We start from the raw sequence: 14634 nt of genomic DNA, 5'->3' as shown, positions 1-14634 counted from the left end.
ATGATCATGGCTATGTTCCAACAAAACTTTGTTTCCAGAAACAGGCAGCCAGCCTATGAGCCATGGTTTGCTAATGTGCGATCTAAAAAAGACATTATCAAAAACAGAAAAAAGAAAACCGTTTAAATGTTCAATGGCATATAAACATATTCAGTTACTTCTGCTCCATTCGTAGTATTTAGTTCATAATAAAAGAAAACAAGGATGCATGAAATAAAACCATTTTGCTCCCTCAACTTATAGCAAATTTGACCAAAATACGCATAACAATGTTTGTGACATTTCAGAAGAGCAGAAGAGGCAGAATTCATAAAAGAGATCGCAATGAATGTACAAACAGCAGAACTTACCAATACAACTGCCTTTGGCTTCATTTTGTCCATGGCTTCCATTCACATTTACAAACATAAGTGGGGAGGACTTCATGATATGCTGGATGAAATCAAGCAACATCACAGAGGTTGGCTGAGAGTCAGTTTTCTTTACAAGTTCCAGAGCAACTAAAACAACAAAAGATTCATTTTAATGAGTCATAACAAATTAAATGGCAGTCTTTTTGTTAAGAAACTAGTCTCTGGTGACAAGAATTATGTCCAACACAGTGTTTATGATAAATTCATGGGACTAAACACTACAATCCTATCTTTCTAATTTTAAATGTTTAATAATCACATGTATTCATCTATCATATATCCATTTACCAAACATGTAGGCTATAGGCCTATAATATTCCTGGCACTGTGTTAAAATCTGAGGATTAGAAAAAAAACCCTAACAATCAGGTGAGGGAGTCAGACAAATAACCTAGTAATTATATCAATGATATGATGTGTTAGCTACACTAATCTACAATAAATGAAACAAGGGTCTGGAAATAGCCTGTGAAGGAGTTGACTCCTAGATGATGAGAAGTTGGTCAAACAGACAGGGTAAGGACAAGTGGTCTAAACAGATGGAGTACCATATGAAAATACATTTTGCAAGTACTCAGTAGTCCTTTGTTTTTTTTCAGGAACTCAAAATTTTACTAATTGAAAAAGAAAGGCTAGATGACTATTGTAATTCTTAAAATCTATGTCAAATTTGGAATTAAATTTATACATCACAAGCCATATGCCACTCCAGATTATCCCTTCCATGTAATTTCAATAGACATGGCACATATGACACCATCTTACCAAGTTGGTAATATTTGTCTTTTAGATTGTCACAAACAGTAAATAGTTGATTCAACAACTCACAGAATCTTATTACCTTCCATAGACAAAGTGGCCAATTCTTATACAAAGAGTTTCTTAAAACAGCATTTGCTGTTTTTCAACCACTGACATAAGACCTATCTAAAAGAGAACTGGCCAAATATTTTTATTTAAAATAATTCATATATCAAGGAAGAATCAATGGCAAGCAGTATCTAGATAACAAAGAGGAAAATAGAATTATTTTAAAAGTGTAAATCACATTATGTAATAAGTAATATATACTTTAATATGAACAACAAGTAACTATCATAAATCCTAACTATATATCTAAAGCTACATGGAGAAAAATGCTACTATAATGTGCATACGTGAAAAAGAAAACAATTCATAAGATTTATACCAGAAATAATTGTTTCTTACCAACATTTACGTCTGTAAGTATTCGGTCAATGAACTGACATAGAATTTGTCTTGGCTTCTGTACAACAGTATTATATTCCTCTGGACTGGCACTAAAACACAAATAAAATGCTTTTAACCCTTAAAGGGATGATACCATGGATGATACCACTCTAACGGCAGCAAGCGAAGAAGAATTAAAGACCCTCTTGATGAGGGTGAAGGAGGAGACTGAAAAAGCCAGCTTAAAAACTAAATATTAAAAAAATTAAAATCATGGCATCCGGCCCCATTACTTCATGGCAAATAGAAGGGGAGAAGGTGGAAGAAGTGACAGATTTCCTCGTCTTGGGCTCTAAAATCACTGTGGGTGGTGACTGCAGCCATGAAATCAGAAGACAATTGCTTCTTGGCAGGAAAGCTATGACAAACCTAGACAGTGTGTTGAAAAGCAGAGACATCACTCAGCCAACAAAGGTCCGTATAGTCAAGGCTATGGTCTTCCCAATGGTCACGTAGGGTTGTGAAAGCTGGACTGTAAAGAATGCAGAGCACCAAAGAATTAATGCCTCTGAACTGTGGTGCTAGAGAAGACTCTTGAGAGTCCCTTGGACAGCAAGGAGATCAAACCAGGCAATCTTAAAGGAAATCAACCCTGAATACTCATTGGAAGGACTGATGTTGAAGCTGAAGCACTGGTATTTTGGTCACCTGATGTGAACAGCCAACTTTGGAAAAGTCCCTGATGCTGGAAAAGACTGAGGGCAGAAAGAGGGTGTCAGAGGATAAGATGGTTGGATGGCATCACCAATGCAATGGACATGAATTTGGGCAAACTCTGGGAGATGATGAGGGACAGGGAAGCCTGGCATGCTGCAATCCATGGGGTCACAAACAGTTGGACATGACTGGGCAAATGAACAACAACTCTTAAAGGGACTCACGATTTCATCTGTAAAAAATTCTCTAAAGTTGAATTTACCAAGTGTGTTTAGTTTTAATGTTGACACTGATAGTATTCTTATGCAAAGTATACAATCTGCAAAGTCTAGACCTGTCTTGCCCAATATGGTAAACCTTTATCACACACTATTGAGAACCTGATATATAGTTAGTCCAAAATGAGATGTGCTACAAGTATGAAATACACATTGGATATGGAATATTCACTACCCAAAATGTGTAATACTGCATTAATAATTTTATATTAATTACATGTTAAAATGATAACATCTGGATATACTGAGTTAAATAATATATTTTGGGTTTCTTTAGTTTCTTTTATTTTAATTGAAGCATAATTGACTTATGATGTTGTATTAGTTTCTGGTATACAGCAAAGTGAATCAGTTATCATATATTCTTTTTCATATTATTTTATATCATACTTTATTACAGGATATTCAATATAGCTTTCTGTGCTATACAATAGGATGTTGTTGTTTATCCATCTGTATATAATAATTTGCATCTGCTAGTCCCAAACTCCCAATTCAACTCTCCCCTGCTCCCCACCTTTGGCAGCCAAAAGTCTGTTCTCTATGTCAGAGTCTGTTTCTGATTCATAAATAAGTTCATTTGTGTTGTATTTTAAATTCCACATATAAGTGATATATACAACATGGTAATAATATATATTGCTAAAATTAATTTCACCTATTTCCTTTTTGTAATGTAGCATTTTGTAATGTGGGAAATTTTCAATTATATATATACATATATTATATATATATTCATATTTCTATTGAATAGATCTAGACTTCTAGAAAAGTCAAAAGAAAACAGTTTCTTCAACAAAGAAATTCCAAGGGAAAAAAGAGAGAAGAAACTTATAACGAAGACTTAAGAGCAGTATCGACCAAGTACAATGGCTGATCCTACATTGGATTCTGAATCAACAATAAAAACTAATAGCAAACTATAAATAACAACTGGGAAAATCTGAGCAGACTAGATAGTTGATGTTTTTAAGAAATTAAAATTTTAGGTATGATAATGGTATAATGATATGTCTAAAAAGTCTTTTCATTCTAGAAATAAATAGTGGTATTTATTGATAAAATGATGCCTGGAATTTGCTGCAAAGTACTCTGAGGAGTAGATTTAAATCTATTAAGAAATCTATTTAAATCTACGGAGAAATAGATTTAAGGGGCTAGATCTGATAGACAGAGTGTCTGATGAACTATGGACAGAGGTTCGTGACATTGTACAGGAGACAGGGATCAAGACCATCCCCATGGAAAAGAAATGCAAAAAAGCAAAATGGCTGTCTGAGGAGGCCTTACAAACAGCTGTGAAAAGAAGAGAAGCAAAAAACAAAGGAGAAAAGGAAAGATACACCCATTTGAATGCAGAGTTCCAAAGATTAGCAAGGAGAGATAAGAAAGCCTTCCTCAGTGATCAGTGCAAAACAAATAGAGGAAAACAATAGAATGGGAAAGACTAGAGATCTCTTCAAGAAAATCAGAGATACCAAGGGAATATTTCATGCAAAGATGGGCACAGTAAAAGGACAGAAATGGTAGGGACCTAACAGAAGCAGAAGATATTAAGAGGAGGTGGGAAGAATACACAGAAGAACTGTACAAAAAAGATCTTCACGACCCAGATGATCACGATGGTATGATCACTCACCTAGAGCCAGACATCCTGGAATGTGAAGTCAAGTGGGCCTTAGGAAGCATCACTATGTACAAAGCTAGTGGAGGTGATGGAATTCCAGTTGAGCTATTTCAAATCCTCAAAGATGATGCTGTGAAAGTGCTGCACTCAATATGCCAGCAAATTTGGAAAACTCAGCAGTGGCCACAGGACTGGAAAAGGTCACTTTTCATTCTAGTCCCTAAGAAAGGCAATGCCAAAGAATGCTCAAACTACTGCACAATTGCACTCATCTCACACACTAGTAAATTAATGCTCAAAATTCTCCAAGCCAGGCTTCAGCAATACGTGAACCATGAACTTCCAGATGTTCAAGCTGGTTTTAGAAAAGGCAGAGGAACCAGAGATCAAATTGCCAACATCCGCTGGATCATCGAAAAAGCAAGAGAGTTCCAGAAAAAACATCTATTTCTGCTTTATTGACTATGCCAAAGCCTTTGACTGTGTGGATCACAATAAACTATGGAAAATTCTGCAAGAGATGGGAATGCCAGACCACCTGACCTGCCTCCTGAGAAACCTATATGCAGATCAGGAAGCAACAGTTAGAACTGGACATGGAACAACAGACTGGTTCCAAATAGGAAAAGGAGTATGTCAAGGCTGTATACTGTCACCTTGCTTATTTAACTTACATGCAGAGTACATCATGAGAAACACTGGGTTGGATGAAGCACAAGCTGGAATCAAGATTGACAGCAGAAATATCAATAACCTCAGATATGTAGATGACACCACCCTTATGGCAGAAAGTGAAGAGGAACTAAAGAGTCTTGATGAAAGTGAAAGAGGAGAGTGAAAAAGTTGGCTTAAAGCTCAACATTCAGAAAGCTAAGATCATGGCATCTGGTCCCATCATTTCATGGGAAATAGATGGGGAAACAGTGGTAACAGTGAGAGGCTTTATTTTGAGGGGCTCCAAAATCACTGCAGATGGTGATGGCAGCCATGAAATTAAAAGACACTTACTCCTTGGAAGGAAAGTTATGACCAACCTAGACAGCATATTAAAAAGCAGAGACGTTACTTTGCCAACAAAGGTCCATCTAGTCAAGGCTATAGTTTTTCCAGTAGTCATGTATGGATGTGAGAGTTGGACTGTAAAGAAAGCTGAGTACCAAAGAATTGATGCTTTTGAACTGTGGTGTTGGAGAAGACTCTTGAAAGTCCCTTCGACTGCAAGGAGATCCAACCAGTCCATCCTAAAGGATATCAGTCCTGAGTGTACACTGGAAGGACTAATGTTGAAGCTGAAACTCCAATCCTTTGGCCACCTGATGCGAAAAGCTGACTCATTTGAAAAGACCCTGATGCTGGGAAAGATTAAAGGCAGGAAGAGAAGGGGATAAACAGAGGATGAGATGATTGGATGGCATCACTGACTCAATGGACATGAGTTTGGGTAAACTCCGGGAGTTGGTGATGGACAGGGAGGCCTGGTGTGCTGTGGTTCATGAGGTTGCAAAGAGTCAGACATGACTGAGCAACTGAACTGAACTGAACTCTGAGGAGAGGAAGAGAGCCATGAATTGATTATTATCGTTACGTGAAATGGGAAATCTATATACCATTTTCTCTTTTATTGTATGTTGAAAACTTTCCACAATAAAAATTCAATAAATGTTAGAAAAAAATACACATAGAGTCCTAAGAACAACCAAGAAAAAGTAATACTAAAAGGAGATACAATAATTAATCTGAGGAAGAGTATCCTAGAATCCTGAATGAATTCAACTTGAGTTCTATAATTTTGTATAAGTAACCAAGGAATAGAACATAAGAATACAATAGAAAGTCTGTGTTCCACTATGTGATGAGGAATCATACAGTCATTCATGTAATCAACAAACACTTATTGAGTGCCTATAATGTACCAGAGAACTCATTAGAAGCTACTGTTGGGAAGGTAAAGATAGTTTAATGTAGGAGACTGATAAATCAGTCTAGCCCTCTATCCAGGCCGGATTATGACACTAATCACCAAAACAGTTAACACAGGTGGAAACACAGGTATGGGGGGGGAACCCCAGTTTTAGAAAGAGTGAGTTTAAGGTCTCAAGGGAACTAAGTGGGATGTCCAAAAGACTGTTGGGATTACAGTTCTAGACCTCAAGTGAAATGGGATATAGACTAAGTTATCGATATATAACAGTACATATCAGGCAAAGCTAAACATACTGTATTATTTCATATTTCACATGAAATAAAATCAGGAAATTAGACCCTAATTTTCACATGAGGAAACTGATTCTTATGCAGATTATATAATCTACCAGTATTAGAGCTAGTAGTAGTGGAAGCCTTGAATAAGAATGCAAATGTAGTAAGTAACAGGAAAGCCCAAGACAGAACCTTAAGTTAAGGTTAGAGGAGCCATGAGGAGAAAAGAAAAGGGTTAAAGAAACAGAAAAGCCATGAGAGATGTGTTCTAGAATCCAAGGAGGTGAGAATTCTAAGGAGGGAGCTGTCAACAAGATCAAATAAAATTAGTTAAAATGTCCTTTGCATATATATTTTATATGGTAAAATATATTTAACATAAAACTTACCATCTTGACCTTTAAGAGTACAGTTCTGTGGCATTAAGCACATTCACATTATCCTACACCATCATCACCATCCCTCTCTAGAACTTTTTCATCTTCCCAAACTGAAACTGCACTCGGTAAACAATTATTTCCCGACTTCTTCCTCCTCCTCCTCCAATTCTGTTTCTATGAATTTTATTACATCATACAAGTTGCATTCTATATTTGCCCATTGTGACTGACTTATTTCACTTAGCATATGTCTTCACAGTTCATGCATGTTGTAACATGTGTCAGAACTTCCTTCCTTTTTAAGATTAAATAATATTCTATATACTGTGTGTATGTATCACATTTTATTTATCTATCTTTCCACAGATACTTGAGCTGCTTCCACCATTTAGCTACTGTGAATAATGCCCCTACAAACGTGAGAACACATCTGTTTCATTCCCTTTCAGTTATTTTGGGTATATACATAGACGTGAAAAGGAAGATTGTATGGTAATTCTACGTTTAATTTTTTTGAGAAACTGCCATACTGCTCCCACAATAGCTGCATCATTTTACAGCCCTACTAACAATTTACAAAGGTTCCAATTTTTTCTTATCCTCACCAACACTTGTTATTTTGTTCGTTTTCTTTTTTTTTTAATAGTACCCATCCTCATGGGGTTGCAGTGATATCTCTTTGTAGTTTTGATTCACAATTTCCTAGTAATTAGGGATGTTGAACATCTTTCCATGTGCTTTTTGCCCATTTGTCTTTCTTCTTTGGAGAGTCTATTCAAGACCTTTCTTTATTTTTAAGTCTCATGCTCTACTGAACCTCTCCTCATTTTTAAATCAGGTTAATTTTGTTGTTGCTGTTGATAATGAATTGTAATTCTTAATATTTTTTGGATGATAACTCCTTACAGATATATGATTTGCAAACATTTTCTTTCCTTCCATGGGTAGTCTTTTTACTCTGCTGATACTGTGCTGTATAAAATTTTTAATTTTGATAATTTAAAATTTAATTTATTTTTTGATATGCTGTCATGCTTTTGGTGTCATATTCAAGAAATTACTGCCAAATCCAATGTCCTGAAGCTTTTACCCTAAGAGTTCTAAGAGTTTTACAGTTTTTACTCTTTCATTTAGGTCTTTGATCCATTTTAAGTTGATTTTTTTACATGTCCTTTGGATTTTAAAGTTTTAATGTATAGGTAAAGGCAGAAGCCAGATTTTAAAGGGTTGAAAAACAAATGAAATGTGAATATTGAGAAGAGCATGCTCTTTCTAAAGCTTGACCATGAAATGAAGAGAAGAACTGGAATTGGTGATAACTAAATGAATACATGAGATCAAGACAATTTTGTTTTGTTTCCCTTAAGATGAAGAGATTTGAACAACTAATTCTTGAAACTTGGCTTTCCTTCCTGGGATCCATGTTCAAGTAGAGATAATCCTTGGACAGACAGCATGATTATCATTAGTCATAATGATAATCATTAATATGTATTATTAATATAGGATGAAAGGATGAATAAAGGTACTAATAATATAATAAATTCAAAAGACAAATAAAGCAAGATGCCTTGCTTCAAGGAAGTTGCTGGGGAGAGGGGAAGAATGCACATAAACAATTTTAATCAAGCATTATATACACCCGCAGCAGGAGATAACTAACTTTGCCTAGAGAATTCATGGAAAGCTGTGTATAAGTGATTAGCTTACTCCATCACTTCTACTGGTAAAATAGCTAAGGATATACTATGCAAGCTGGTTATTTACAAAAAATAAAATTAAGTATTTCATATAAATAACTTGTAACATCTACATAGTACTGTAAATGTACATATATTTTCCCACTTAAACAATGCTAAAAGAAAAAATGAGAAAGCTAATTATTTACTTGATTATTCAATCACAAAGTCCAATTATAATTGATTACATACAGATGACCCAAGGCATCTACAGCTTATAACTGCCATGATGGAAATGGTCCTGATACATAGTGCTAAGTCGCTTCAGTCGTGTCCGACTCTGTGCGACCCCATGGACGGCAGCTCACCAGGCTCTGCCGTCCCTAGGACAGTCCAAAAAACTTTGTTGAATGAATTAATGGCTCATAAGAATCTTTCTGAATCTTATGCCTCCTTCATCCTTAATGTATAATCTTTCCGAACCTGTGGAATATCTACCAATAGACCATAGGATCCTAGAGGTGGGAGATTATGCTTCTCTATGAATTTCTGCACTGCCAAGAGACCATAAGCTGCTGCAGAAGAGAAACTGTGTTTCAATTCTCTTTGCATCGCCTACACCCCACCTAGAATTGTGTCCTGTTTGACAAAAAAAACCACTAAGTAACTGAAATAATAAATATTTACAAACAATGTAAACCCAGAACAAGTAGTTGTATTTATACATGAAAGAGAAAAAACTTTGTGTTATTTATTATTTAAACCCAAACTGGTCAATAAAAATATAATGCAAGCCACATGCATAATTTTAAATTTTCTAATAATCACATTAAGAGTATAGAGAGAAACAGGCAATTTTCATCACAATAATATGTCAAAAATATTATCTGAAAATGTAATCAATATAAAAATTATTAATGAGATTGTTTATACTCCTTTTGGGAACTAAGTCTTTGAAACTCAGTATCTCATATTTACAGCATATCTCAATTTTAGATTAGACACATGTGAAATGCTCAATGGCCACATAAAGTTGGTGTCTACAGTATACTAGGACATCACAGATTTAGATATAACCAAAAATTTTTTAAGTCTGAAATTACAAGGTAACATGACTTGTTTTAGACAAAATCAGGAGATTGTGTTATAAACCAAGTGTAATTTGACAAGTGTCACTTAAAAACGTGAATGAGGAGGTCTGTGGTAAAGAGGAACTGGGATCGTAGGTGGTGGTGAGAGTTTCCTATAAAGTCTAAGTTTGTAAAAAAGATTCTGCATTCATGTGTCATAATTTTTAAAAATCAGTTTATAAAGTGAAGTGATTATCATTTATTAGATGTACTATTAGAACAAAGAAATTCATGGGAGGGTAAGCATTTCTTATTTTGCAACCTCTACCTTAGAAACTGAGCTGAAGAGGGTATACTCTTTCAAAAGTATACAATAATATTTGGGTGGTAATTTTAGTATCACATAGAGTTTGGATACATTTAACAAACACTTAAGCACCTTGCCTGGGTCAAGCATCAAATGCCAGGAAAACCAAGATACCACGTATTTACCAAGTTGATGCTTTTGAAGTGTGGTGTTGGAGAAGACTCTTGAGAGTCCCTTGGACTGCAAGGAGATCAAACCTGTCAATCCTAAAGGAAATCAGTCCTGAATATTCATTGGAAGGACTGATGCTGAAGCTGAAGTGCCAATACTTTGGCACCTGATGCAAAGGGCTGACTCATTAGAAAAGACCCTGATGCTGGGAAAGATTGAAGATGGGAGGAGGAGACAACAGAGGATGAGACAGTCGGACGGCATCACCGACTCGATGGATATTGAGTTTGAGCAAGCTCCGGGAGCTGGTGATGGACAGGGAAGCCTAGCGTGCTGCAGTCCATGGCGTTGCAAAGAGTCGGACACAACTGAGCAACTGAACTGAACTGATGTATCTGCTCTAAACCAATGAGTAGTTTAAAGGACAAAAAAGTAAACAGTAAATTTTAACACAGTTGGTTAAGAGTTAATACAGCCAAGACAGAACATAAAAGGAACACTAAGTCCTGAGCAGGACCTGAAGGAGTCAAGGCTCCCTGGAGGAGGTGACACAAAGTAGAATCCCAGGGGGGCTAGGCAGGTAAAATAAGAGAAGGAAGGGGGGTATTCCTGTGGAGGAAACATGGGTAAAGGCTCAGGAAAAAGAACATAAGCTGCTCTAGAAACTGTCAGAGGGTCTGCATGGCCGAAGACCAGGGAGGCATTATCTGGAAATGAAGGTGAAGAGGGACAATAAGGTCAAAGCTCAAAGAACCAACTAAGGAGTTTGAATTCTGTACTGAAGGAGATGGGACAGCAAAAGGTTCTAAGTAGGTGAACGAATTTACATGTTTTTAAAACATGAATTCAATTATGTTAATTCCACGGCTTCCTATTAAACTTAAAATCTAACTCCTCATTCTACCCTAAAAAGTGCTAAAATGTCTGGCCTCGGCGTACCCCTCCATCCTCAATGCTACTCTCCTCTTTGCTCCCTATGTTCCAGGCTTCTTCCTCTTCTTTACAAAGCAGGCTTATTCGTACCTAGAGATCTTTGTATTTCCTATTCCATCTCAGACACTTCTCCCAGTTTCACATTATGAGCTTCTTCTCACCATCGAAACAGCTACAGCTAATGTTGCTGCTCTCCAGTCCCTCATCTCCCTCCCATTGTCTCATTTAACATTTTAATGGGAACTATCACTATTGGAAAATATTTTGTGATTACAAAGTAATTTTAAACAGGAAAGTCAGAGAAGGTCCTTGGAAATGATATCTGAATGGAATCAGCCAGTGTTTAGATAGAAGAAACAATAAGTGCAAAGGAATGAAGGCAGGAACGACCTTGGTGTACTCGAAAAATAAGGCCAATGTCACTGGAATATAGTGGGCAAGGGATGAATATACGGCTATGAGGTCAGAGGTAGGCAGAGGCCAGATTACAGTGGACCTTAGAGGCTCTGGGAAGGAGTTTGGATTTTATTCTAAGTATGCTGGAAAATCAAGGTAAGATTTTCAGCAGGGGAATAATGTTATATAATCTACAATATGATTCATGGTTATAAAAATCACTTTTGTTGCTGAGTAGGAAATCCACTGTAAGTGGGTAAAAGTAGAAATGAAGAGATTAACTGAGAAATTACTTTAATAGTCTAGATAAGAAATTATGGTGATAGCAGTGGAGACAGTGAAAAGTGTTTTTTTAAAGGTAGGGTGGACAGGATTTGCTGATGGATTACTAAGGCATAAAGGAAAAAAAATTAAGGATAACTCTTAGGCTTTCGGAGAAAGCAGTGGCAACCCACTCCAGTACTCTTGCCTGGAAAATCTCATGGACGGAGGAGCCTGGTAGGCTGCAGTCCATGGGGTCACTAGGAGTCGGACACGACTGAGCGACTTCATTTTCACTTTTCACTTTCATGCACTGGAGAAGGAAATGGCAATCCACTACAGTATTCTTGCCTGGAGAATCCCAGGGATGGGGGAGCCTGGTGGGCTGCCATGTATGGGGTCGCACAGAGTCGGAGACGACTGAAGCGACTTAGCAGCAGCAGCAACTTAGGCTTTTGGTTGGTAAATTTATAATAACCTGGGGAAGGAACAGATTTAAGGACAGTAAATCACAAGTGCTCCTTTGAATATGTTAATTTTCATTTCTGAGTGTAGATGTTGAGTAAGAACCTAACATATATCTTTGGGCTAGAGATATAAATTTGGGAGCCTTCAGCATATGCATGCATGTGTGCTAAGTCACTTCAGTCATGTCTGATTCATTTTGATGCTATGGACCACAGTCCGTCCACCAGGCTCCTCTGTCCATGGGATTCTCCAAGCAGGAATACTGGAGTGGGTTGCAATGCCCTCCCCCAGGGGATCTTCCTGACCCAAGGATCAAACCCATGTCTTTTACATCTCCTGCATTGGCAGGCGGATTCTTTACCACTAGCACCACCTGGGAAACCCTATCAGCACATAGGCAATATTTAAAGCCATGAGACTAGACAAGTTACTGAGGAATAAGACGGAAAGAGGGGTTTGTGTGGTTAAGAATCCACCTTGCAATGCAGGGGACACTGGTTTGATCCCTAGTCTGGGAAGATCCCACAGGCTGTGAGGTAACTAAGCCTGTGTGCCATAACTACTGAGCCCACACACCTAGAGTCCATGCTCCACAACAAGAGAAGCCTCTGCAATGAGAAGACCTCACACTGCAACTAGAGAGCAGCCCCAGCTCACTACAACTGGAGAAAACCTGTGTGCAGCAACAAAGACCCATCACAGCCAAAAATAAATAAAATAACAATAAATAAATATTAAAAAAGAAAAAACATGGAAAGAAGACTAAGGATATAGCCTGAAAGCACATACGGAGTCAAGAACGATGCCCAGCCTTCTGGTTTGAAAAAATGAATGAACGTGGTATCATTTACTGAAATATCCCTACCTCAGCAAATGAGAGAGAATTAAAAAAAAAAAAAAAAAGCTTGGGGAGGTTGGGATATGTGGAGAATTTGTATTGGATATATTGAGTCTTAACTGTACACAGGACACCCAGGGAACAAGTGGGTTACACTAACAACTGCCAATATACAGTTGCATTTTGGTTCTACAGGAAGGAAATATGATTTGGAGACACATATCTGGAGTCATCAAATAGCAGATGGTAGTCGAAGGCAGGAGAATGGATGAGAATACCAGAAAGACTATGCAGAGAAAAAAGAGTTCAAACAGCAAAAAACAGGAGCAAAATTTATCCCTGAGAGACAGAGGAAGAAGAGACTGCACATTAAAATAGTAACATCTTACTTTTTTCAGAAATGCAACTGCTGTGATCAATTAAGGGGGGGAAAATGGGGAAATAAAGCTTTGATGGCTTGACTCTGTAAACCTAGCTCCAATAACTGCTATCTCTTTGACTTTAATTCTTCAATTTCCATGACTCCATTTCTTAATCAAGTGATAGTATCTGCTCCATTCTCCCAGATCATGGAGATACTGGGAGACTGAATAAGCTTGAATGAAGCAGTTGCAATGAAAAAATCATGATCGTTAAGAACTATTACTAGACAATGCTCTATGTGTCAGTTTTTCTACTCCTTCTATTAGAATGGCTACAAATGAGTAAAAGGGAACCTAAGTTCTGTTAATGAAAGAGATTATAAATAAATCCAAGATACTATTATTTTCATTAACAAGTATCACAGAGGAAGACAGAAAAGGGAAGAGAAGTATTAATCAGTAAGTTCTATATTAAAGCAAGGTGGGGAAAACACACTGAGCTTCACACTGAGCCTGAAAGATGAGACCTGTGTATCAGTTTCCCATATGAACACTTCCTTCATCTTATTTTAGAAAGGCAGATGTTACTTTACAAAATGTTAACACAAGTACGCTTGCAACATTCATGCAAAGTGGGAAAAAAATTATACACACAACAATAGGATGATTCAGTTAAGACAAGTATGGTCCCTTCATTTACATCCTCCTATTTATGTAACTGAGGAAGACTAAATATCAATGTCTGTAGGATCTACAAGTGGAGATAGATACAAATGCATGGCAAAAAGAGGGAATTAAATATCCCATGGGATTAATGTCAGTTGTGGCTGTGTACTAAGTTTCCAAGCAGCTTAAGAAATCAAAAAGCAACCATTTCAGTTGACAGTTCAACTGCAGCAGTGGTACAAGCCCACTTATTTTCTGTTCACAGTGTGTTACAAAAATTAAACAAACGAAAACCCTTTCTCTTGTCTTCAGGCCAGGTTTAGAAAAGGCTATGTGTGTGTTGAATGGGGATAGCAGCCACTGACATCTGTCTCCTCTCTTTCGGCAGCTGGTTTACAGAATTTTACTTTTACTTGGGTGGTAAAGAATCCACCTGCCAAAGCAGGAAACGTGGGTTCGTTCCATTGCTGGGTCGGGAAGACCCACTCCAGTATTCTTGTCTGGAAAATCCCTTGGCTAGAGGAGCCTGGTGGGCCGCGGACAAAAATGCCATCGACAGAGGAGCCCGGCAGGCTGCAGTCCATGGGGTCACCAAGAGTCAGACACGACGTTTACGGGAAATAACAACTTGCAACTGGAACATTAAGCTATCTTCAAATTTTAGCAACATTCTGTGAA

The 14634-nt window shown here is 37.3% G+C and overlaps 1 protein-coding gene across 6 annotated transcripts in view; it reads right to left on the bottom strand.

Moving 5' to 3' along the window:
- Positions 1–14634, bottom strand: part of ATR (ATR checkpoint kinase) — a 123601-nt gene that overhangs the window by 108172 nt on the left and 795 nt on the right. For all 6 annotated transcript variants that reach the window (XR_014076640.1, XR_014076641.1, XM_081569519.1 and 3 more), the window contains exons 2-3: positions 1623–1714; positions 351–500 (exon numbers count right to left, since the gene is read on the bottom strand). Coding sequence is in view for 4 of the 6 variants with exons in the window: in XM_081569519.1 (XP_081425645.1) it covers positions 351–500; positions 1623–1714 (242 nt within the window). In the remaining 2 variants the exon portion in view is untranslated. The remainder of the gene's footprint in view (positions 1–350; positions 501–1622; positions 1715–14634) is intronic.

This window comes from Giraffa tippelskirchi, chromosome 2, assembly GCF_054371585.1.
Source record: "Giraffa tippelskirchi isolate mGirTip1 chromosome 2, T2T-mGirTip1v1.2.pri, whole genome shotgun sequence".
Taxonomy (NCBI): domain Eukaryota; kingdom Metazoa; phylum Chordata; class Mammalia; order Artiodactyla; family Giraffidae; genus Giraffa; species Giraffa tippelskirchi.
Note: the sequence above shows the minus strand (reverse complement) of the source record. Positions and strands in the feature narration are given on the sequence as shown.